The sequence below is a fragment of the Hypomesus transpacificus genome, chromosome 23 (genome assembly GCF_021917145.1).
Source record: "Hypomesus transpacificus isolate Combined female chromosome 23, fHypTra1, whole genome shotgun sequence".
Classification (NCBI taxonomy): Eukaryota; Metazoa; Chordata; class Actinopteri; order Osmeriformes; family Osmeridae; genus Hypomesus; species Hypomesus transpacificus.
In genome coordinates, this window is record NC_061082.1 from 17,766,187 (window position 1) to 17,792,869 (window position 26,683).

General features: G+C 36.6%; 6 protein-coding genes across 6 annotated transcripts; all 6 read right to left on the reverse strand.

The window, feature by feature from the left end:
* Positions 1–2,280: 2,280 nt before the first annotated feature.
* Positions 2,281–3,231, reverse strand: LOC124485925 (olfactory receptor 10J5-like). The gene is made up of 2 exons (XM_047047823.1): positions 2,664–3,231; positions 2,281–2,630 (listed from the first exon to the last, which is right to left on the reverse strand). Exons 1-2 carry the CDS (start codon positions 3,229–3,231, stop codon positions 2,281–2,283), a joined length of 918 nt encoding a protein of 305 aa, XP_046903779.1.
* Positions 3,232–8,787: 5,556 nt separating this feature from the next.
* On the reverse strand, positions 8,788–9,726 carry LOC124485926 (olfactory receptor 6N1-like). The gene has a single exon (XM_047047824.1). It carries the CDS (start codon positions 9,724–9,726, stop codon positions 8,788–8,790), a length of 939 nt encoding a protein of 312 aa, XP_046903780.1.
* A 2,464-nt stretch (positions 9,727–12,190) lies between these two features.
* LOC124485927 (olfactory receptor 10J4-like) lies at positions 12,191–13,153 on the reverse strand. Its single transcript, XM_047047825.1, has one exon. It carries the CDS (start codon positions 13,121–13,123, stop codon positions 12,191–12,193), a length of 933 nt encoding a protein of 310 aa, XP_046903781.1. The 5' UTR covers positions 13,124–13,153.
* A 3,030-nt stretch (positions 13,154–16,183) lies between these two features.
* On the reverse strand, positions 16,184–17,207 carry LOC124485652 (olfactory receptor 11L1-like). Its single transcript, XM_047047372.1, has one exon. It carries the CDS (start codon positions 17,205–17,207, stop codon positions 16,266–16,268), a length of 942 nt encoding a protein of 313 aa, XP_046903328.1. The 3' UTR covers positions 16,184–16,265.
* A 4,260-nt stretch (positions 17,208–21,467) lies between these two features.
* On the reverse strand, positions 21,468–22,400 carry LOC124485928 (olfactory receptor 10J4-like). Its single transcript, XM_047047826.1, has one exon. It carries the CDS (start codon positions 22,398–22,400, stop codon positions 21,468–21,470), a length of 933 nt encoding a protein of 310 aa, XP_046903782.1.
* Positions 22,401–25,429: 3,029 nt separating this feature from the next.
* On the reverse strand, positions 25,430–26,347 carry LOC124485932 (olfactory receptor 4M1-like). The gene has a single exon (XM_047047833.1). It carries the CDS (start codon positions 26,345–26,347, stop codon positions 25,430–25,432), a length of 918 nt encoding a protein of 305 aa, XP_046903789.1.
* Between the last annotated feature and the right edge of the window lie 336 nt (positions 26,348–26,683).

Below are 26,683 nucleotides of genomic sequence, written 5' to 3' on the forward strand. Positions count from 1 at the left end.
TCAGAACTTTGGAAGTCCAGCCCCTGCTCTCCTTCCTTGCTGACAGCCTGTTTATTTATAATCATATACACACATGAACATGTTGTTTTGGGATTCAAGGTGTCCAATCAGTGATCTGACCTGACATCATCTCCTAAACTCAGTGAGCTTGTAGCCTGAGGTAAAGAACTCTGTGGAATAGTTGATATTGTAGATCATCAATGTAGACGAAAGACAATATGGGATGAAAGAGTCGAATATGACACCGATGCTAAATAATCATGTATGTTACACATTTTCTAAGCATGTAACTGCTGGACATATCGACTACTTCTGTATTTGACAACATGTTTAGATGTCCCTTTTTGAATTCTTAAAAGTTACAGAAATAAATAGAAGCACTTGTTTAATCCCTGGAACAGAAGAGCCAGGTGATTTATGTAGATTCTAGAATACCTTAACCAGGGGCGAATCTAGGTTCCCACTTTAGGGGGGGCTAAGCCCCTAGATAAAACCTATTATTTTTCCAATGACCCAGCAAAACTAGGGGGGTCTGGGGGCATTGTTGGGGGTCTATTGTCTAAAATGTGAAGACATATGAGACAATAGTGTCCTCTAGTGGGTTTTAGAATTAATTTGGGTTAGATCTAAATCTAAATTAACAAATTTAGATTTAAAATATGATTTTTTTATTTGTATTTATTTAACATTTTGGGGGGGCTAATGAAACTTTAGGGAGGGGCCCAGCCCCCCCAAAATAGGGGCTAGATACGCCCATGACCTTGACTCTGTCCTGTACAGAGCTGCCTCCTGATCAACGCCCCAGTAGTTTGTATTTTAAGCTTATTCATAATGCAATAAGGACACATTCATTTTGAACACATTTATTGTTTTCAGACACAATCTAGCAAGGGTCACACATTAATACCAAATATAGAGGATTGCTAGCTATTATTGATAAACCGACTGTCAAATTATATTTACTGTTTGTCAACGATACGTAATGTTTTGCTTTTGAATCTTGCTAACATAACGTTAGCTTTCTTGCTCATGGCTCAGCCAAAAAGTTCCATTACCCGAGCGGACTAGAACAATTGGCTGGCTTTTTGGCTTGTGAAAAGCTTTAGATGTCTATTGCACAACACATACAAATATAAATGAATGTTAGTACTTTTTTATTTCTTTGGCAAGTGATCATGGTATAAGAGGGATACTGCCCTTCAAGGTGTCCATTATCAGGAGATAATGAACTCCGAGAGGCAACTATCTGTCCTCCTCGCTGTCCTTTCCTGATATTGAACATCTTGTCGGGCATCATCCCTTACTCATATTTGTGGGATACTTTGCATTTACATTACATTTTAGTCATTTAGCAGACGCTCTTATCCAGAGCGACTTACAGTAAGTACAGGGACATTCTCCCCGGGGCAAGTAGGGTGAAGTGTCTTGCCCAAGGACACAACGTCATGTGTGCTGGCCAGGAATCGAACTGGCAACCTTCAGATTACTAGCCCGATGCTCTACCCGTTCAGCCACCTGACTCCCTATCTGCATCTGAACTTCTGACTTCTACTTTGCATCTGAAGTCTCAGGAACATCTGGCAAACAAGGAGCAGTAAAAAGTCATTTATCAAAAAGCACAAGAGTTGGAAAAAGACAAATCATCATGTTAAGAAAATATTGTTGGATTAAATCATGAAAATTCAGACCACTTAGTAAAGGAGTGAATACAGGCAGAGGTGAAACCATGATAGAACATAAAACTCTGACATCACTTAAACATGCTTTAAATACAAGTCATCGTTTTTTTTTAACATTAATTAGAACATGTAAATGTATTCTTCCAAACATACAGGTACTATTTTAATAACAAATATAAAGTAAGGCTATGAATTTGGGAATTTTTATGTTTCAGACTTGCAGGGTTACATTAAAATACCATGACAGAAATTACACAATTATCTTTACCATCCATCATAGCTTCCTCTGTCACTTGTTTTCAACATCATTAAGGGAACAGACCCCCATGATGTAAGCACATTTCCACTCAAGCAAGACTGTGTAATGAATCATGATAGATTAACATTCAACATTGTGGTCTTAAAATCTCTGTTTTCTTATAAGAATATTTATCATCTTATAAGTGCTGACTTAACTTAATGTGGTAAGCAGTGCTTACTTGTGAGAAGCGTCCTGTTTTTATGTGAAGCAAAGCACATTTAAACATCAATGCTACAACAAAAAAGCAACATTTGTTCTATAACATACTTCCGAGTTACCGAACCTTACATTTTGATGCCATTAACAAATCTGTCTTTTCCTTTTCAAACATGATGGAAGTATTTTGTTACGAATTTGAGTCAGTGTAATACCATACATGACAGGGTTGACTATTGGAGGAACTATAATCATTTCTGTAGACAGGAAATTCTGAAGACTTTGTGGTAAATCTGAGGAGCCATATCGCATATACATGACATCAAATAAAGCAGCAATGACGACATTGAATAAAACCATTAAATGTGGAACACAAGTTCTCATGAACTTTCCTCTGTTCTCCAAGGACACCAAACATGATCTGATCAACTGTACATAAGTGAAAACAATGAAAATACCGAGAATAACATAAAAAAGTATTGTCACATTAGCAACTACATTGATCGGTGTGGATGAAGTCATCCAACTGGTCGGAGCACAGGACAGCTTAGCAACTAACCAAGGAGCACAATATAGTTTCTGTATGTGTGAGCCACACAACTTCAACCAGGAAGTGAATATAATAGCAGTAGATACAAGACCTAAAGGAACAAGCCAGGAGAAGGAGACTAACTGAGCGACCCTCTGCCTGGTCATAACAGAGTGATACTCCAGTGGTCTACAGATTGCTACATACCTGTCATATGCCATCACTGATAACAGACAAATATCAATGCACACAGTGGAGTATATTACTAAAACTTGAATCATGCACCCTGTATAAGAAATTCCCTGGTGATGAGACAATAGATCCAATAGGAATTTGGGGTAAAATCCAGCAGTTCCAAAAAGTCCATTTACGCACAAACTACACAGGAAAATATACATTGGCTCATGGAGGTTTCTATCCATGGTAATAATAACAATGACAGCAACATTTACCATAATAATAACACAGTAAAACAGTAAAGTGAGACAGAAGAAAGTTAGTTTGTAGTCCAATATCTCACTGAACCCAGATAGAGTAAACTCTATTAGAGATGTCACATTTTCCATTATAAGGGGAAAACAAATCTGTAAAAAATGATCAAAAGAATCTAGTGTCCTCTCCCTCCCTTGATAGTCTTATTTACACTAAAACATGACTAAATGAGATATCCCTAGCTATACGGATTAATACAGTCTAATACTAAAGATTACTAAAAGAAAATAAAAACGTTTTCCAGACATTACACAAAAAGTATATATGTATTTACTCTATGAGGCTGTGCTGTAGCCTACAGAAGCACCCTCCTCTGTTCTCACTCCTTGCTGACTGTCAGTATACTTTCTCCCTACATGTATAAACACTTGATAACGTTGCTCTGGGATTCAAGGTGGCCAACCAATGAACTTCTTTAGGTGATGTAAGTTAATAGATAGATAACCGAATGTTTGATGTACTCAGCTGTCCCTGTTGGATTGAGCTGATTGAGAGATGGGCTGGTCAGTGTAGAAATGGTTTATACCCGAAGACGTCTGTCCTTAACCACTGATCAGTTAACAATAATTGAAGATGATGATTACTTTTGAACTTTTATACTGTTTGGAATGCTCTGAATATAATAAACAATGTTTGATCTATACCCTGCTATATTAAGCTCATGAGAACATAATCCTTCCTCTTCACACCCATGGACAGAAAAGCCAGGTGACTGATCTGGAACATCTATCTCCCTTGGAGAAGACTTTGATTGCAATATGAACACGTTGATTTAGAGCTAGTGTTAGATCAATTTGGAGCTAAGATGACAGCTAACTCATCGAATCGTTTGTGGTCAGTCACTCACGTAGTTGTATGGTTTTGATTTTGTGCTCGGAAACCTGTAGGTCATAGCTGAACACTGAATGTTCACTTGGCCTGCAAAATGTCTGTAACGTTAAAAGTTAGGATAGGCAAGTTTTGTAAACCTAGTGTTACCCAGTGTAATAATTTATATAGATGTTTGTTATTTTATGGATGCGTTAATTATTACTGTATATGGTTTATGGGTAACAAGCACTACATAAGCATGTAACTGCTGGACATATTGACTACTTTTGGATTCGACAACATGTTTAGATGTCCCTTTTTGAATACTGAAAGGTAAACAGCATCATCCCTTACTTATATTTTTTGGATACTTTGCATCATGTAAAGAAAATATTGTTGGATAAAATCATGAAAATTCAGACCCTGACCACTTAAAGGAGTAAGTACAGACAGAGGTGATTCTAGGTTTTACTAAATCTGGGGGTGCAAAGGGTAGTGAATACTTTGTATTTGCTTACAAAAACATGCTCAAAACTAATACTAGGTCTTAAAATGTCAAATTAATTATTAGAGTACAACAAACCATGATAGAACATAAAACTCTGACATGACTGAACTATATTTTAAATACATTTAATTGTTTTTTACATTAATTAGAAAATGTAAATGTATTCATCCAAAAAGCAGCAAATGCACTCCCTGCATCCGCTGTAAAATTGCAGTCAGTACAGGTACTATTTTAATAACAAATATAAAGTAAGGCTATGAATTTGGGAATTTTAATGTTTCAGACTTGCAGGGTTACATTAAAATACAATGACAGAAATTACACAATTATCTTTACCAGCGTCCAGTTTTTTACGTGAAGCAAAGCACATTTGAACGTCAAAATAAAGTATTTCAGTCAACAGTCAACCCCAACATCAATGCTACAACAAAAATGCAATGTTTATTCTATAACATACATCCGAGTGTCGAATAAAGTTTCTTCATATTTACCAAACCTTATATTTTGATGCCATTAACAAATCTGTTTTTTCCTTTTCAAACATGATGGAAGTATTTTGTTACGAATTTGAGTCAGTGTAAAACCATACATGACAGGGTTGACTATTGGAGGAACTATAATCATTTCTGTAGACAAGAAATTCTGAAGACTTTGTGGTAAATCTGATGAGCCATATCACATATACATGACATCAAATAAAACAGCAATGACGACATTGAATAAAACCATTAAATGTGGAACACAAGTTCTCATGAACTTTTCTCTGTTCTCCAAGGACCCAATGCCCTTCGAGGTGTCCAATATCACCTGATAATGGACCTCTGCTGCGCGTCGGACGGTTCACGCCTCTGCATCGCCCATTATCAGGTGCTATTGGACACCTCGAAGGGCATTATCCCTTACATACTGTATGTCATTAAACCTAGAAAGTGTAAACTCTATTAGAAATTTCACATTTTCCATTCCAAGGGAACACCAAATTATCTGTAAAATAAAACACAACTTGTCATCTCTGTCACTGTTAAGAACCTTGATAGTCTTATTTACACTAAATAATATGACTAAATAAGATATTCCAAGCTAACTTAAACTGAACACTTTTCCAAGTGTGCATATTAAGTCTACTGTGTAGTTCCATGAAAAGTTCTCCCCCTTGTGAAGATCAGTGTGTCTCTCTAGTCTCTAATCGTATAAACACATGTTCGGGTTGTTATGGGATTGAAGGTGTCCAATCAGTGATTTCCATTTAGGCAGTACTGAGCCTATGCAGGTCACGAAAAATGATCCAAAGACTCATACCCGGCAGATGAACGAATCATTGATCCGAAGACTCGGTTGTCAGAAGAACGAATCATTGATCCGAAGACTCGATTGTCAGAAGAACGAAACATTGATCCGAAGACACGGTTGGGAGCTTTGGATCGTTTTTCACGTTACCTGCATAGGCATGTTAAGTTAAGTTCCAGAGAAAAACATTTATTTGGTTCAATCTAGCAGCAACCGTGTCTGGAGGTTCCCCTCAAAGCAGAGCATAGGATTGAAAATTTGCCTCTGAGTAGAAATGGTCACAAAAATGTAACATTGTTAAAAAGTTAATAGGCATTCTTATCCAAGGTTGCTTTAGAAAAATATAGTGGATAATATGTGATAATTGAGATGCACCATATTGATCAATGTTAATACATGAGTTATCTTACATGTCATCTAATGTGTGGTGGATGAGTGTCTAAAATCCAATTGCGTTGAGGATTTTTATGTAAATATTTACAACGTTGTACTTGTTTTAAGGAAAAGTTTAATAAGCAGCAGGTCTTGTTTATCTTTAGTTTCCATGGTGCAAATATAAATCTAATTTTTCCAGAAGAATTAAAATATTACACCTGTTAGAGACTCTGCCATGATTGTAGCCAATATCTAGCCTGGTCCTAACCAGACCCTCGTACATTTCATTTGTACAGAGGGTCTGGGATCGCTCCATTGACAAACGTTAACTTCCTTGAAGGCGGGTCCTCTGTTGAAGTTTAAAACTATTGGATCTGCCCAGAGCCACTCTGATTTGCCATAACCAATCGCAAGCGTTTTCCTTAGCCAACTTCTTCGCCACTACTGTAACGGAGCTAGCTGCCGTAGCTGGAAAATCAAACTTTTCCCGAACCCCGTGGGGAGGAGGGCCACAACATCATGGCCACCAACAAAACTCAGCAAGGAATGTTCTTGCTCCGGCTTTAACCTATGGATATTCGGCAGTGTAGCCACAACCGCAGAATAGCTTCGCTCGCATCTTTCTCCGCCGCCATTACTGAACTACTCAAACTAGTGCACGACATTACATTTACATTACATTACATGTATTCATTTAGCAGATGCTTTTATCCAAAGCGACTTCCAAGAGAGAGCTTTACAAAAGAGCATAGGTCACTGATCATAACAACGAGATAGTCCCAAACATTGCAAGTAGCCAAAACATGAAGCATACATTGTGAAAAAGCTAAACAAGTGCCAAAAGGGAAGACCCATAAGAGCATGCAGTTATACAAGTTACAAATTAAAACAACATGAACCACAAAAGTGCAGGACTGTACCTGTAGAAGAACAATCAACAGTAAAATATTTCCCAGCAAGTACAAGACTTAACTTCGTTATATCTAACCTAAAAGAGCAACAAGTCACTCGTCACACATTAACGTCATCGTTCTCTGCCACTCCCTCTGTTCGCTGATTGGACCTACAAAAAATTTGTTTCTGAAAACCGAATTCAAAGTCAAACTCCCAGACCTAGTACGGAAGCAAAATCCAAATTGAGCGGAAGTACGTAGGAGGGCAGAGCCAGGCTAGCCAATATCTGCTACAGCTTATATTTTATATATAAAATACTTAAGTATTTATAAAGTCTGATAATTGAGAAGCATAATAGTACATTATACTTTACAATTTTACAATAACTGCAGTCTAGAGCATTTGTAATAATTTTGTTAGTAGTTAACAAATATAATTATTAAATAATTGTACATAAAAATATTACCACGCATGCAGTATCTCATGCATTATCTGTATGAAACACTGATAGAAAGTGTTTTCTGTAAATATATACAATAACGTTCAAAACCTTACTCATTATTTATAATTGAATGACATTTTCATAATGTTTCACAAGACTTTTACTCAGATCTATGTACATTTTGGGTCATAAAGAAGACTTTGGTCGATCTGTTTGACTTATATCATTAATTTATATCAAATTTATAACTTATCTGGTACAGATGCAGACACAAAACTCTAGCGTACAGGTATTTAGCAAATCATTTCTGTATAATTCTAAAATAAATTTAAAGTACACATGAAGAGGTATACACAAGCAATCTTCAATATGCCCAGTTTTATCAGGTTCATAACAAGCCTCAAAGCCGTGAGAGGCTTCACTGAGGTCAGCAAATTCTATAAAATGAACTGGCAGAGAGCACAAGGCAGGTTATACACAAGCACAACACTAATGAACAATGCAGGACGTGTGCGGCAGGTTGGAGCAGCAAGGCCAGAGAAGCAGGTGAAAGGTAAAATCCGGACCAGAACAGACCTGGAATACAGGCAAAAACAAGTGACAGGCAACAGAGAAACGGAGGAGCAGAGGTCAAGAGGACATACCAGCCAAACAATCAACTGACAATTTTAACATCCATCCCTAACCCCAAAGTCAATGATACCGCAAACAAATATTTTTCACTATAGAATAATTATATCCCAGCGAACCAAATTATGTTTAAGGACGTGACCTCAATGTTAATTTTTTCTCCACAAAGTCCTGGTTAAGTACCTGTGGTACGCTGATGAACGTTACATCCCAAGTCTATTCAGAATAGAAATGTGGGGGCCTCTGATTGTCCTAAAACTTGCCTGAATGTACACATTCACATCTTCTATTGGTACTGTAAGTGACTTTATGAGGATTTACATAAAATAACGTTTAAATTGAGATGTCTTCATGTACAATAAACATAACAAGGTCATTTGTAACATTCCCACAAGGTCTTTCACAGCCTGTTTTGGACATTCTAGGTACAATCATAACATTCCCTAGTCACATATTATGAGTATACCAATAATGTAACTATACCGCCCAGAAAAGGTGACATCCAAAACCTCAGAAAGACCTTAGGGGAACGTAATTCATTTACCTAGAACGTCACAAACAGGTTGTGAAATTCAGTACCTCTAAGACCATACGGGAACGTCACAAATAGCTGATATGTAAATATTTTCTTTTTTCTTCTCAGTCTTTTTTAGCTCCTTAAGCAGATGAACTTGAAACACGTAGTCATTTATTTTGCAAATATTTATGCAGGACTTGGTTACGAATTTGACTTAGTGTAAGACCGTAAATGAGGGGGTTAAATAATGGAGGACCTATTATGATTTCTAGAGCCAAGAGGTTCTGAAAGCTTTGAGGGAAATCTGAGGAGCCATATCGCATATACATAGCATCAAATAGAGAAGCAATTGAGATATTAAACAACGCTAGTAAATGTGGCACGCAGGTCTTCATGAACTTTCCTCTGTTTGCTAAGGACTTAAAACAGCATCTGGTCAATTGCACATAGGAGCAAAAAATGAAAACACCAAGAAATATATAGAACAATATGATCACATATGCAATTACATTCCCTGGTGTGGTTGACGTTACCCAATTGGTTGCAGCACATGAGAGTTTAGCTACCATCCAGTTAGCACAGTAGAGTTTTTTTATGTTTGAGCCACACAACTTCAATCTGGAAGTAAATATTGTACTAGCAGATAAAAGACCCAAAGGAGCAAGCCAGGAGAAACAGACTAACTGAGCGACCCTCTGCCTGGTCATAACAGATGAATGCTCTAATGGTCTACAGATTGCCATTAACCTGTCATATGCCATCACTGCTAAAAAACAAATGTCACTGCACACAGAAGTGTATATTACCAAACCTTGAAGCAGGCATCCTGTATAAGAGATACCCCAATGATGAGACAGTAGATCCAGAAGGAATTTGGGATAGAATCCTGCAGTACCAAACAGGCCATTGATGCACAAATTACAAATAAAGATGTACATTGGCTCATAGAGGTTTCTATCCATGGCGATAGTAACAACGACAACAACATTTACCATAATAATAACACAATAACACAATAAAGTGAGACAGAAGAATGTTAGTTTGTAGTCTAATATCTCATCAAACCCAGACAGAGTAAACTCTATAACAGATGACACATTGTCCATTATAAGAGAAAACTCAATATTTGGTAAAATTAGAAAACGGATTCCATGTGTTATCTCTCTCACTTAATCTACATTCACAAAATATTATTAACTTAGAATTTAATGTATGCAAACAGAAATATTATTTGCCCTGAAATAATAAAACAGGTATATCATTATGTTAAGCCTGTGCTGTGCATATCCAGCCACTGCTCTCACTCGTTCCTGACTCCCAATTTATTCTCTTTCTAGTCAAAGTAACACATGATCATGTTGTTCTGGGATTCAAAGTGTCCTTGCAGTGATTTGAGCGTCCGCCATCTTCAGTGTAGCCTAAGAAACAACCCAGTAGTATGATAGTATTGCAAGAACATTGACCTAAACTGGATACAGAAAAACATACAATATGCAGTACCGTGCAATAGTCTAAGGCACAAATGAAGCAAAAAAAGTCAAGCGAAAATGCTTTAAGAAAATAATTAAATGAAAAGACTAAACAAAAGTTTCTCAAAAAAGCCCTTTTATACTGCCACACAAATACAGAAGACAAAATATATATTTAAGAAAATGTTTAATCTTGTGTGGAATACTTTTGCACAGTACTGCACATTCTATAAGAGCTTACAAGGTGATGGTTGTGTGTCCTAAAACGGTATTATAGCAAGTAAATTGGGCATAAGAAAGTTCTTTATTTAACAACATAATCATCTGTACATGATGGATGGAGAGGATGTAATACAATTGGATTGGCCAATGCATAAATTGTAGTATGGACACAAATTTAGAGACACTTTATTGTAGCTCTCCCTTATTTACGTGTATTCATTTAGCAGACACTTTTATCTAAAGCGACTTCCAAGAGAGATTTTTTTACAAGGCAAAAAATATACATTAATGTTTTATACCAAATGTGACAACATAGTGATATGATATGAAAATGCAATAAGTGATAAAACCTAATGAAACAAATATAGTTTTGTCTCATACAATAGTGTTTGTACAAGACTGCAACATCTATGTCTCAGATTTCAAGTCATGTCCTTGCATAAACAACAAAAGGAAAACAGGGAGATTTGTGTAATGCCTTGCATCTGAAGTCCCAGGACTGTCTGGTAAACCAAACGTAAAAAAAAAACATGATACAACGCCAAACATTTACACAAACAGTCCTGCAACATGTTATGCTGTACAACAGATTCAATTACCTCCTCTGCCCACTCCAAACACAGACTGGAATGTAGTGTGTCAACAGCGAGCTGGCTCACAGGCCAAGAACATGAGCCTATGGTGTTGTGCATGATGCTAGAACCAGGAAGTGGGCTAGTAGGATAGTGGCAAACCCTTTACACGCGGCTCACTTCTGAATTTTTTTCCCCCTTAAGACCATGACAATGTCACCCCTTACTTTGGACATGTCGTCGTGACAGGACTGTGCAATGTCTAGCAGTAAATCATGATTTGTTAACTTATCATATGCTTTCCTATTTTATTGTTGTTACTTAATTGTTATTTATTCCACATTGTCTTTCCTTTGACTTTACTCCGCTATTTTTTGTTTTACATTGCTGTATAACCAAGGTTAATTTTTGTGCAGATTGTAGATTTTGCTAATCATAAATACATTCTGATATATAACATTAAAAAGAATAATCCAGGAAAAAGAGACCTGCGTAGTCATAACAGAGTGGTTTACGAGTGGTTTACATATTGCCACATGCCCGTCATATGCCGTACGAACAAATGTCAGTGCACACAGAATTGTTTATTATGACCGGGTGACACAGACAGTGCAGAAGAGATAGCAGGCGAATGAGACAGTAGAACCAACAGTCCCAAAGTCCAGTAATACACAATTTACAAAGAAAGATGGTCATGGAGTATTTTTGTTGAATAAGATGGTCATAACGACAGTAACAGTAACCAGCACGATCACACAATAGCACAGTAAAGTGACAAAGAGTGGGACTATTAGTCAATCCATACTGTGTAAACCTGTTACTATTAACATATTTTTCATTGTGCATTTATAATTACTTAAGACCACGCTATCTGCAATGTACTGGAAAACAGCCCCGTTCATTTGCCATACAAATGTTAGGTTTGGTCTTAATACTAGAATGATTAAAGCAAGATTAAACCTAATCTTATGTAATAATAATTTATTATGTTTAAACCTGTGCTGTAAAATTACATCGCTTGTTGTAAGAAGGAGACAGGAATCTATTTAGGTTCTGCTTTGCTTTGTCTTGTCTGTGTCTTAACAGTTATAACTGCATTTCAATTACTTTCAATTATTTTGTTCCATGAAGTTCAATTATATTTGCAAAATACGTTCCTTTACATGAAAGATGTATGTTGCATATCTTAACTATCTTAAATATATATATATTTAAATATTTAAATATATATATTTAAGATGGTTAAAAATATTTAAGATATAAATATAAATATATTCATATACATTATAATATATTATTTATTATATTTAAGAGACCATTTTCTGAGATGACAACAATTTAAAAATGTGTTTTCTAATTTCTGGCAACTTCAAACCATAAATAAGAGGATTCAAAATGGGAGGAATAACTACAAACTCCAATGACAAAATGACTAGTATAAAAGGATTCAGTTCGTTAGGTTCATAACGACTCAGAGTGATTTCACAGAATGTGGTGATTGAATAGTTAACAAATGTAACAATATGAGGTAAACAGGTTTGTAACGCTTTTCCTCTATACTCTGTGGAACTTTTCCGACAAACTAATAGAATTCTTAAGTAAGTATACAAAACAAAGACCAATGGTAGAAATATTGAAGTAATTGTCCCCAACATTCCTATAGCATTGTTCAGTCTTGTGTCCACACATGACAATCGAACCACAGCCCAATTAGAGCAAAACACTCTTGCTATTCTGTTGTCACACAATGGTAGCTTGACAGAAAGGTACACAATTAATCCTACAATGAACATAGGATAGATCAAGGCAAAGGCTATTAACTGACAGATCTTTAAAGTTACATTGTTATGGTAATGTAACAGTTGACATATTGCAACATATCTGTCATAAGCCATGATCCCCAGAATGCTAAATTCATATGATGCATACGTGTAAATGACAAATATTTGCGTGAAACAAGCAGGACGGGAGATTAGATGAATGTCAGAAAGAAGATCCATCATGAATCTCGGGAAGAAAGCAACAGAACCATAAAGAGAATTGATTGAGAGACATGAAATTAAAAAATACATGGGTTTATGCAATGTTTCCTCAAGAGAAACTAAAATTATTATTATAATATTTGATGTGATTATAGCAATGTACAAAAGCAAGCCTATACAAAAGTAAAGATATCTGTAGAGTCCTTGGTCCTCAAACATGATGAAGTTGAAATAAAATGGTGAAGTTCCATTCTCCATGTCATTGAAGTTTAGTAGAGGAAAACCTTGGAGAAAAAAACTGGTCAGTAGATGATGCTGTAAAAAAGAAAGTGAGGACCACAACATTTTGTGTTTGGTAAATGAACAATGAATGAATGAGCTTACCACTTCAGATGATTCACGTTCACGCAGTGCACTCACTCATGACACGAGTGCCTTTTTATGTAGTTCAGTGGGCGAGGTGGAATATGTCCCAGATGGAATATAGTGCTCATCAATAGAAGATGGTTGGATTACTATGAGGTTTTACTGTGAATCGGAATTAGTATCTACTTCCAACGGTCAAATACTATATTTATCCAGATAGTTACAATACCCATACAGTACACATCAGATAATGATCCTTCAATTATCTATTTTAAAGCTGTGTTTTATTTGTATTTTTCATTATCTAGGAGGCCTTCCTATATACACTTCCTTTGTAAAAGTGTAAATGTTATAACAGTTAGATCAGAAAATACTTCTGAGAGAACATTTGAACAACAAAAGAGGACATCTGGCTTCTTTTACATTCACACATATTGCACACATGTATTGTAGGAAGGTTATAAATAGCTCACAAATCACTCTTTGTTCCTTTTCTTCTCATTTACCACAATGTATGTTTATTGATGAAGGTGCAAATAAGACATGACACTCTCAGGTTATAAAAAAGACTTGCAGGGGAAAATGATTAACTAGAAAGTGCATTTCCTGCAGAATGCTGAAAGCTGAAAAAAAAAAAAAAGCTTTGATCCATCCCCCCTTTCCGCTGACCCCGCTCTGCAATTACAGAGATGCGAGGGGCCTGATAACCAATTGAGGAGGTGATACTCCCGAAATTATAGGACTGGGTGAGGGAGAGAGGGGGTGAGGAGACAGATTCAGAATGTATATAGACTAAAAAGTTATTAAATTATGCACCTCATCAAAAGAATTACATATAGAATTCCTTCAACAGGCCTTTTATTTTGAATAATTTATGTTGTTCTCTCTCATATTTATTTATTATTTTCCCACCCCCCAAAAACTTTAATATTTACTACATTAACAACGTCGGTGTCAAAATGTTTGTCTTGGTCCCAATTGAATCTCTTGTATTCGCACAAACGTTAGGGGCAATGTTATTTCCTTTGAATTTTGCTAAGCAACATGCCTTTTGGCAGTCCGCTCCATGAAACACATGTTAATGCTAAGTAGTAGGCTACACATATAGGTAGGCTAGTAAAATGCGTTCATTTTCAATGGACAGAAACAGTTGCAGCCCACATTTTTCAACAATAACATTTCAATATAACAAGTCATTATGGCCTTTGTAAAAAGATATTTTTGGATTTTTTTCCCTGTACATTACTACTTTTACTTTTATACTTTAAGTAGTTTTGAAACCAGTACTTTTATACTTTTACTTGAGTAAAAAGCTTGAATTGATACTTCAACTTCTACTGAAGTATTTTTAAACCCTAGTATCTATACTTCTACTTGAGTAATAAATGTGAATACTTTTGACACCTCTGCTTGTACCCCATTCTGCCAGTTTTCTAACTCCACTGCAATGCCTTGGCTCACATGCTCGCGACTGGTTGTCGCAAAGTATGACGTGTACAACTAGTTGCAAGTGTGCACGAGTCTCGGAGCTTGGAACAAGGCGAGCCACTGTTCTGCACAATGCCGGACGAGCCGGAACTGGATAGATGGTGCGGTCCGTTTCGCGCTCTTGCTTTGCTTCACTGCGCCACTGAGTACTTTTCATAGAAATGAATGCGGACTCCATCTTGAAAGAGCAGGCTTGCTGTGTCTACTGTATATAAGTCTATGGGCTAACGTCCACCAGGCTTTTTTCAAAATTTTCCCTGTGTTGGTTTGTTGTTGTAGCGGTAAGTGTGTCATGCCGTCATCAGGTTCTGCATTCCTATTAGTTTTTGATTTGACTATTGTGGTAAGACAAGAAAATCTTCTGATTGCCAGAATTTAACCGTCAGCAAAATTGTATAGCAACAGCCATTAATTAGGGGTCTGGGAACATGTCAAACTAGCCTTCAAAGACTACATATTTTAGCATAGGATTATGATTCATTTTGTATTATAGGAATCTTTTAGGGTTCTCAAAATTTGTCTCAGAAGACCAGATGTCATTCAGACATTGCAATCCTGAGCCATAGAGATCTCTGTGGCTCTGGATTTATTTCAATGTCTGAATGTCAATTTCCACATCTACTGGCCTTCTGTCATTATCACATTAGGAAGAAATAAAAATGGAAATACATGAATGAATGAATGAATGAATACATCAATAAATAAACAAAGAAAGGATGAAAGACATTTAGATTCATATTTGAAGTCAACTATTGATTGACAATTGTGCTATGATTGCTAAATGTATTCATTTATTTCTGTCTAAATGCAAGGATGTGGAAGTATGTATTCATTAATTTCTAAATATGGCATGTTTGGTCCTCCATACATCTCCATATACCTCACTCCTCAGTATAAGCACAGTTCAACATTACCAGTGAAAAGCTAGTGGCATAGCTGGTTTTGTGTTGTCACAATCTCAAAATATGGACCTCAATACTGATACCAAGTGTAGTATTGCGGTACTCGATACTGAAACGATACTAATGATTTCATTGAAATTGAGTAATCTGTCACTGGTTTAGTCTTTTGTTTTCACTGTAACCTTTTACGATGTGTATAGAAATGTAGGCATAAATAAAATGGATCCACAGGTGGTTAAACCCCTGAACCCCTATTCACGTGATACACAGTAGCCTTGGTAATTAAACTTTACTCATAATTTAATGTAACTCATAATGTGATTTAATCATGTTTTCAAACCTGTTGAAAGAACAAATGACAACTATTGTTTGTTAATTTCAGTTCTTAAAAAGTGAAATAACAATTTAAAGCTCAGCATCTGAAGTCTCAGAAACATTGGTTATATAATGAGAATTCTAAAGTATGTTTAGAATAACAGGGGTGCACAACTCGACATAATACATCTTAAAACATGTAGCATCGACTCAATTAGAAAGTCCAACTTTGCAAATGTTTCGCACTTTATAGGATCATTTGATGTTCAAGATTTCCTTTAGCCTTTTTCTTCAAATCTCTGTGTCCTTGGGTATAAATTAGACACACTTCAACTTTTCTTCTGCAAACATGGATGCAATATTTTGTTACGAATTTGAGTCAGTGTCAGACCATAAATGAGGGGGTTAACTAATGGAGGAACAATAATCATTTCTACAGACAAGAAGTTCTGAAGATGTTGTGGTAAATCTGATGATCCGTATCGCATGTACATAACATCAAAAAGAGTAGCAATTATCACATTGAATAATGCAATGAAATGTGGGACACAAGTTCTCATGAACTTCCCTCTGTTCTCCAAGGACTTAAAACACGATCTGATTAGCCGCACATAACTGCCAACAATAAAAATGCCAATAAATGTATAGAAGAAAATCATGATATATGCAGTTATATTAGTTGGTATGGTAGAAGTCATCCAACTGGTTGCAGCACATGAGAGTTTAACAACCATCCAAGTAGCACAATATAGTTTCTGTATGTGGGAGCCACACAACTTCAATCTGGAAGCAAATATTATACCAGCCGATGAAAGACCCAAAGGAGCAAGCCAGGAGAAGGAGACCAATTGAGCGACCCTCTGCCTGGTCATAACAGAGTGATACTTCAGTGGTCTACAGATCGCTACATACCTGTCATATGCCATCACTGATAACAGACAAATATCAATGCACACAGAAGAGTATATTACAAAAGCTTGAAACATACATGCCGCGTACGAGATAACCTGCGCATGAGACAGTAGATCCAGAAGAAACTTGGGATAGAATCCAACACTCCCAAAAAGTCCATTGATGCACAAATTACAAAGCAAGATGTACATTGGCTCATGGAGGTTTCTATCCATGGTAATAATAACAATGACAGCAACATTTACCATAATAATAACACAGTAAAACAGTAAAGTGAGAAAGAAGAAAGTTAGTTTGTAGTCTAATATCTTATCAAACCCAGACAGAGTAAATTCTGTTACAGATGACACATTTTCCATTATAAGGGAAAAACAAATCTGTAAAAATGATCAAAAAGACATCTACTGTCCTCTCCCTCCCTTGATAGTCTTATTTACACTAAAAACATGACTAAATGAGATATCCCTAGCTATACAGATTAATACTGTCTAACACTGAAGATTACAGAAACAACAACAAAAATCGAGACATTACACAAAAGTATATATGTAGTTACTTTATGAGCCTGTGCTGTAGCCTACAGAAGCACTCTCCTCGGTTCTCACTCCTTGCTGACTGTCAGTATACTCCCTACATGTATAAATACTTGACAACATTGCTCTGAGATTCAAGGTGGCCAACCAATGATCTTCTTTAGATTATGTAAATTAATAGATAGATAACCTAATATTTGATGCAGTCATCTGTCCCTGTTGGATTGAGCAGATTAAGAGGTGGGCTGGTCAGTGTAGAAATTGTTTACACATGAAAATGTCTGTCCTTATCCACTGATCAGTTAACAATATTTAAAGATAATGATTACTTTATTACTTTTTCACTGTTTGGAATGCTCTGAATATAATAAACAATGTTTGATTGATACCCTGCTATATTAATCTCATGAGAACATAACCCTTCTTTGGTTATGTCCAGGAGAGAAATATGCCTATCTATGAATTATGTTGCTTGTATCATTGATAAACTGTCATTATGCGGTTTGCTCATGCCTTCATAAGTTAGTTCTTTGTTAGGTGCGACTAGGAAATGCCTGTGATACTAGTGTAGATCAGAGGTCACAATATTACCAAAGTGTATAATGCCATGCAACTTTGAACGAGGAAGTAATAAAATAATATTATCTTTGATTATTTTTAACTGATCAGTGGTTAAGGTGATGTTCCAGATCAATCTGTGGTGACTGATCTGGAACATCTATCTTTCTTGGAGAAAACTTTGATTGCAATATGAACACATTGATTTAGAGCTAATGTTAGATCAAATTGGAGCAAAAATTACAGCTAATTCATCCAATCCTTCATGGTCAGTCACTCACGTAGTTGTATAGTTTTGATTTTGTGCTCGGAAACCTGTAGGTCATAGGCGATTTTACCACGGGTGCAGGGGGTGCATTTGCATCCCCTACTGTTGAGATGAAAACATTACAATTTTCAAATGAATGTAAAAAAAACATGATTTTTTTTTTTTTTACATTTGAGTGATGTCAGAGTTGTATGTTCTATCATGGTTTGTTGTACTCTAATGATTAATAAAAATAAAATCCAGTATTAATTTTGTGCATGTTTTTGTAAGCAAAAATAATCATTACCCTTTGCACCCCCAGTTTTAAAACCTAGAATTGGCTATGCTGTAGGCTATAACTGAACATTGAATGTTCACTTGGCCCGCAAAACGTCTGTAATGTTACAGCCAGGATCGGCAAGTTTTGCATGCCTAGCAATTTTAGCTTGTGTTTGAAATTATTCAAATCAAATATCCCATCCCCTCCCATAAAAACACTCATGATAGCGCTGCCTCACTACTGACAGGAGACAGACAGACAAGTAGCCTGTCCAGTCATTGCATTCGGTCCTTAACGGTCCCATGGCATGAAAAATTGCACTTTATGATGTTTTTTAACATTAATGAGTTCCCCTAGCCTGCCTACGGTCCCCAAGTGGCTAGAAATTGTGATAGGTGTAAACCAAGCCCTGGGTATTCTGCTCCGCCTTTGAGAAAATGAAAGCTCAGATGGGCCGATCTGGAATTTTCCCCTTATGTCGTCATAAGGGGAAAGGTTACCTCCCCTTTCTCTGCTTTGCCCGCCCAGAGAATTTGGCCCGTCAATGAGAAAATGAGCTACGACCGTGCGAGCGTGCTATTGGTTTTTTCTCGAGAGACATCATGGCTTGCAAACGACCGAAGCATGCCATTGTTGTATTGTATTTTAGTTAATCTTATTTTTATTTTATTTTACTGTTGCTTGTTTTTCTACAGGTACACTTGCACTTACAGATTCATGTTGTTTAATTGTAACTTCCTTAACTACATGCTTTTATGGTTTTTCCTTTTGGCACTAATTTTTGGGTTTTTCACAATGTGTGCTTCTTGTTTTGGCTACCCGCAATGCTTTGGGGATATCTTGTTGTTATTATCAGTGACCTATGCACTTTGTAAAGCTCTCTCTTGGAAGAAGCTGTGGATAAAAGCATCTGCTAAATGAATAAATGTAAATGTAAATGGAAGTTAGCCCCGCCCCGCCCCGCCTTTCCTCCTCCTAGCATTTAAATCTACAGACACAGAAAAGCTCATTGTGGGACTGCTCATAGTGGCACAGCATGTCATGGGACCTTTAATGGTTGGTCATATTTATGACAGTCCAGCGACTCCCACAGATATAGATTGATTTCATTTTCTGTTCAACCTTTAGATTTATTGGTTATTAGGATGTGAAGTTTATTTCAACAAATATATCATAAAGTGCTTCTCATTAACATTACCTTCCCTTAACACCATTCAATATGTAACAAATATGCAATACATGTGTTCTCTTACATGTCATCTAATGTGTTGTAGAGAAAGTGTCTAAAATACAATTGCGTTGTGGAAATGTATGTAATTATTGGTTGTACTTGTCTTAAGGAATTGTTTAATAAGTGTGTCTTGTGTTTATCTTTAGTTTCCATGGTGCAAATGTAATGCTCATTATTCCAGAAGAATTAAAATATTACCCCTGTTAGAGACTCTGCTATGATTGTAGCCTACATCTGTTTATACAGCTTATATTTTATATAGAAAATACGTCAGTATTTAAAGTCTGATAATGGAGAAGCATAATAGTATATTATATTTAAACATTTAACAATAACTGCACAGTCTAGAGCATTTTTACTCATTTTGTTAACACACACTTATTAAATAATTGTACATAAAACATTATTGAGGCCTACGCATTCAGTATCTCATGCATTATCTGTATGAAACACTGTTAGAAAGTGTTGTCTGTATATATATACAATCACATACTAAAACCTTACTCATTATTGAATGACATTTGAATAATGTTTCACAAGACTTTTACTCAGACATATGTACATTTTGGGTCGTAAAGAAGACTTTGTGGTCCATCTATATAAGAACACATTAATTTATATCAAATGTATAAATTATGTGGTACAGATGCAAACACCAAATAAAACTCTAGCGTACATGTATTTATCAAATAAGTACTGTAGAATTCTAAAATAACTTCAGAGTACACATGAGGAGCTATACACAAGCAATCTGCAACATGCCCTGGGGCCTGTTCCATAAAGGCCGCTCAAAAAAAACGTAAAAGTCCTAAACCAGACTTGAATAAGTGTAATTAGTCAAGCGGGGCTAAAGCGGTTCCATAAAAGCCAATTTCAGCTCACACAGTCCTACTAATTCAAGTCAGATTTAAGTAGTCAAGCTAATTGCGCGTAAACCCTATTCTTCAGCAGCCCGAGAGGTAAAACATGGATCATACAATCCACCACGGCAAAAGCAATGCACACGGCCACGTGACTTCTTCCAGAAAGAACGTTCCCTTTAAGCCTTGTACTATGACAGCTCCCTCATCCACCGCTTCAATCAAAATAAAATGACACGCCATGATTGACGTAGTGAACGATAGGCTACGTAGGTCAAGGACCTTTTTAGACCTTTACTTCGTTGATTAAAAAACACCCTCTAAACTAATCTAAATTGGCTTTTTTGACATTGTTTAAAATAAATAGCCTACTATTAATCAATATATCCAGTAGCCTAACTTTTTAACATGGTTTTTGTGTCGGGGAAATGGAGGGCGGATTTAGGGGGGGGGGGGTCGTGAGAAGCTTCACTGAGTGCAGAGCATTCCATGAAACAAACTGGCAGAAACCACAAGGCAGGTTATACACAAGCACAACACTAATGAACAATGCAGGACAGGTGTGTGGCAGGTTAGACAGTTGGAGCAGCAAGGCCAGAGAAGCAGGTGAAAGGTAAAACCTGGACCGGAACAGACCTGGAATACAGGCAAGAGCAAGTGACAGGCAACAGAGAAACAGGTAGGAGCAGAGGTCAAGAGGACCTACCAGCTGAACAATGACCTGACAATTTTAACATACACACAAAACTCCAAAGTCAATGATACCGCTAACAAATATTTAAGATTCATCTATAACAAACATCTTTCATTTAAAGGAACGTATCTAGCGAAGATAATTGAACTAATTAAGTTGTTGAAAGAAATGGAAATGAAGTTATAAAGTATAACCTGATATTTTAAAGATTATATTTTAAGAGATCATTTTCTGAAATGACAACAATTTAAAAATGTGTTTTCTAATTTCTGGCAACTTCAAACCATAAATAAGAGGATTCAAAATGGGAGGAATAACTACAAACTCCAATGACAAAATGACTAGTATAAAAGGATTCAGTTCATTAGGTTCATAACGACTCAGAGTGATTTCACAGAATGTGGTAACTGAAAAGTTAACAAATGTAACAATATGAGGTAAACAGGTTTGTAATGATTTTCCTCTATACTCTGTGGAACTTTTCCGACAAACTAATAGAATTCTTAAGTAAGTATACAAAACAAAGACCAATGGTAGAAATATTGAAATAATAGTCACCAACATTCCTATAGCATTGTTCAGTCTTGTGTCCACACATGACAATCGAACCACAGCCCAATTAGAGCAAAACACTCTTGCTATTCTGTTGTCACACAATGGTAGCTTGACAGAAAGGTACACAATTAATCCTAGAGTGAACATAGGATAGATCAAGGCAAAGGCTATTAACTGACAGATCTTTAAAGTTACATTGTTATGGTAATGTAACGGTTGACATATTGCAACATATCTGTCATAAGCCATGATCCCCAGAATGCTAAATTCATATGATGCATACGTGTAAATGACAAATATTTGCGTGAAACAAGCAGGACGGGAGATTAGATGAATGTCAGAAAGAAGATCCATCATGAATCTCGGGAAGAAAGCAACAGAACCATAAAGAGAATTGATTGAGAGACATGAAATTAAAAAATACATGGGTTTATGCAATGTTTCCTCAAGAGAAACTAAAATTATTATTATAATATTTGATGTGATTATAGCAATGTACAAAAGCAAGCACATACAAAAGTAAAGATATCTGTAGAGTCCTTGGTCCTCAAACATGATGAAGTTGAAATAAAATGGAGAAGTTCCATTCTCCATGTCATTGAAGTTTAGTAGAGGAAAACCTTGGAGAAAAAAACTGGTCAGTAGATGATGCTGTAAAAAAGAACGTGAGGACCACAACATTTTGTGTTTGGTAAATGAACAATGAATGAATGAGCTTACCACTTCAGATGATTCACGTTCACGTAGTGCACTCACTCATGACACGAGTGCCTTTTTATGTAGTTCAGTGGGCGAGGTGGAATATGTCCCAGATGGAATATAGTGCTCATCAAAAGAAGATGGTTGGATTACTATGGGGTTTTACTGTGAATCTGAATTTGTATCTCCTTGCAACGGTCAAATACAATGTTTATCCAGATAGTTACAATACCAATACAGTACAGACATCAGATATTGATCCTTCAATTGTCTATTTTAAAGCTGTGTTTTATTTGTATTCTTCACTATCTGGGAGCTATTGCTTAATGCACCGCCTTTGTAAAAGTGTAAATGTTATAACAGTTAGATCAGAAAATACTTTGAAAATAAAGAAAATACGACTTGAAGAGTCTTTTGAGTCAAAGGAGAGCTGCATTTAAGTAACAGAGGAGTTATAGCCAAGTTGAGAAAAGAGGTATGGGCTGAAATTAAGAAAGCAAAGTTTAACTACAGGGACAAAATAAAGACAGAATTTAGAAGTAATAATCTAAGAAAGGCTTGGAATGGCATGAAAAAGATGATTGGATGTCATCTGAGGGGTGATAAGGCAGCTAGTCTGGAGGGTTTTAATTCTGACAGTCAAGTAGCTGAGAGTTTGAATGATTTTCCTATTTAAGGTATGATAAACAAGATTTTAATAAACAGATAGACGAGATAGGGTGCAATACTAAGTCGAGTCAAACATTGACCATTGATGTTGACTTTGTTGCAAAACTGTTTAGGCACACCAACAATAGGAAGAGTCCAGGCCCTGATAAGATCTGTGGCAAAGTACTAAAGACTTGTGCTGATCAGCTCTGCAATGTTTTTCAGGTTATTTTTATGAAATCTCTGGAATTACAAAAGATTTCAGAAAGCTGGAAGCGCAATGATTTTAGACCGGTAGCACTTACATCTTTAAAGGTTTTACAGAAAGTAGTGGGACGGGCTGTTAGGCAGCAGATCCAGGGTTCTCTGGATCCTCAGCTTGTATCATCACCTTGAGGGCCCACTATCTCATGCCAGACTTCTGTTCATTGAGTTTTCTTCTGCTTTTAACACTATGCAACCAGAGAAACTAGAGAAACTTTTCTCTGGCTTAAATCTCGATATTAATATTATTGAATGGATCTTAGACTTTATGACAGAAATATTACGTGTGTGAGAGTTACTGGCGTCCTCTCACACAAGCTCCATTCATCCACTGGCTCACACAGGTGCGAGTACTCAGGTGAGTGTGTTCTAAGAGTGGAGTTGCGTTCAGGAGAGGTAGGTTGTGTGTGTGTGTTTGTGAAGGAGCTGCAGGTAGAGGGCGGGACGGAGCTGGAGGCCGATTGAGGGAAGACCTAACACGTTGTAAGGAAGACCCAGGACATATCGGCTTGTACTGACCATCCTCTGAAGGGGGAGTTTGAGCTCTTGCCTTCAGGAAGAAGGTATAGAGTTTCCACCCACAGAACAAAAAGATTTGGGGACTCTTTTGTTAGTTTTGCTATTGGCAGGCTACATATGCATAAATGAATGGCACCAAGTATTCATTGACGGAACTTATTTCTGGGTTTCAACATGAAGTGATCCTGACTGGTTTTCGGACCAAACCCCCCCTCCCCCCCAAACCCACCCAATACAGTAAATCTGCACATTTTAGAGTGGCCTGTTATTGTGGCCAGCCCAAGGCACACCTGTGCAATAATCATGCTGTCTAATCAGCATCTTGATATGCCACAACTGTGAGGTGGATGGATTTTCACTGCAAAGGAGAAGTGCTCACTAACACAGATTAAGACAGATTTGTGAACAATATTTGAGAGAAATAGGCCTTTTGTGTACATAGAAAAAGTCTTAGATCTTTGAGTTCAGCTCATGAAAAATGGGGGCAAAAATAAAAGTGTACTACATTGTACTATAAGTAACTCACCACTGCAGAGCACTGTCTTCAAGAGCTGTTATATTGTGGTTGCTGTTATCTAGTTATGGGGTCAGATGGCTGAGCGGTTAGGGAATCGGGCTATTAGTCCAAAGATTGCTGGTTTGATCCCTGCCCATGCAAATTATATTGTGTCCTTGGGCAAGACACTTCACCCTACTTGCTTCGGGGGGAATGTCCCTGTACTTACTGTAAGTCACCCTGGATAAGAGTGTCTACTAAATGTAAACGTAATAAAGGGATTTTATCTTACAGCTCTTGTCATATGTGAAGAAGAAACCCCCTGGGAGAGATTCTGCCCTAATGGTTTGACATGGCATGACTTTCAGACATATACCTAATGGTTACTGTAACTACTGTAGAAATAGTGTGTTTACTAATATTAGTATGTTGCATTAACTAACAACCACATTTGTACATATTTTAAATACAAAAGAAAAGCACAAAGGTTTTGGGAGAAATAACTAGCAGCCCATGGCATATTTGTTGATACATTAAACACAATTCAAATAACTGAGGCCTGGTTTTAGGTTGTGGGTTCATTTGTATTTGATAAATGACGCATTTTAGCAGAAATAAATAAGAGGTATAACATGATAGTCTTTGAAGTTACTGATGTTGACAGCTACAGTTGACAGTTACATATTGCAATAACATTTTAAAGCCCTCTGTGAATCCAGGCTTTTTAAAATAGTGAATTAATATGTGAAATACAAAATGTTTTGCATAACCTTCCCATGTTGATGAACTAAAACACACATGGTTAACTGAAACACAAAAAATGTGTGAGTAAAAAAGAAAAGCCTCCATCTGGAAAATAGTACCTCTTTGACGGAAGCAAAGGGGCCGTTCTCTACAACCACTCAGGGTTCCTACTGCCCATTGGTGCTTTTAGATGTGAAGGATGTGGTATAGGATTAACACTTGCATAAGGAACTATTATTTACATTTCCCTCTATTAGAATTTCTCACAATAACTCAGTATTCTCTTTCTCACTTTACTCAGTTTAAGGCCATAAATGAGGGGATTAAGAATCTGAGGAACTATCAGAAACTGTAAGGCCAAAAAGTTCTGAAGACTTTGTGGTAAATCTTTTGAGCCATATCGGGTGTACAATACATCAAAAAACAAAACAACTGTTACATTTAGTAATGACAGTAAATGTGGCATGCATGTCTGCATGAACCTACCCCTGCTCTCTATGGACTTCAAACATGACCTGATCAAATATACATATGAACACAAAATAAAAATGACATGCCCAAAAAAGAAAAATATGACAATATATCCAACAATGTTGTTTGTAATTGTGGAAGAACAAGCGAGTTTAACTACAGACCAGTTGTCACAGTAGAGTTTCTGTATCTGAAAACCACATAGTTGAAGTCTGGATGTTAATCCCACTAGAACACATATGCAGGTATAAGGACTCAGCCAGGACAAAACAATTAAAAGGCAGACCCTCTGCCTGGTCATAACAGAGTGATACTCCAGTGGTCTACAGATTGCCACATACCTGTCATATGCCATTACAGCTAGCATGGAAAAGTCACAGCATACTGAAGAATATATTACAAAAGCCTGAAATAGACATCCTGCATAAGAGATGACATGAACATCAGACAGTAGATCTAGAAGGAACTTGGGGTAGAATCCCGTAGCACCATAAAGTCCACTGATGCATATATTACACAAAAAAATGTACATAGGTTCATGGAGATTCTCATCCAAGATGATAGTTAAAATGAGACCAACATTTAACAGAACAATCACAAAGTAACACAACAGAGTTAAAGAGAAGAGTACGCCTCTGTAGTGCATCGTCTGATTCAACCCAGAAAGAGTAAACACTGTAATAATGGATGCATTTTCCATTGTATACAACTTACAATAATATTGTCTCTATATTAATAATAAATCTCATGTCAATAATGTGTGTCCTTCAATTTACACTATCCATGAGATCCCAAACCATATTTACCTGTACCTTACATCTAAAGTCAGAAAACTGGTTCTTCAAAAAATTCAAACGAGGTCTGACATCAATATGACCATATGGGAAAACATACGTGTCTGATGTTTTTGTCAGTAGTGGGCATCTCCGGCCTTACACCATCAGATCTCACCTGTTAACCATATTTATAGCCTCTCCAGTTGTCTTATGACAGCATCTTACTGCTCTGGGACTTCAGAGGGATCCGTTGCCTGAAC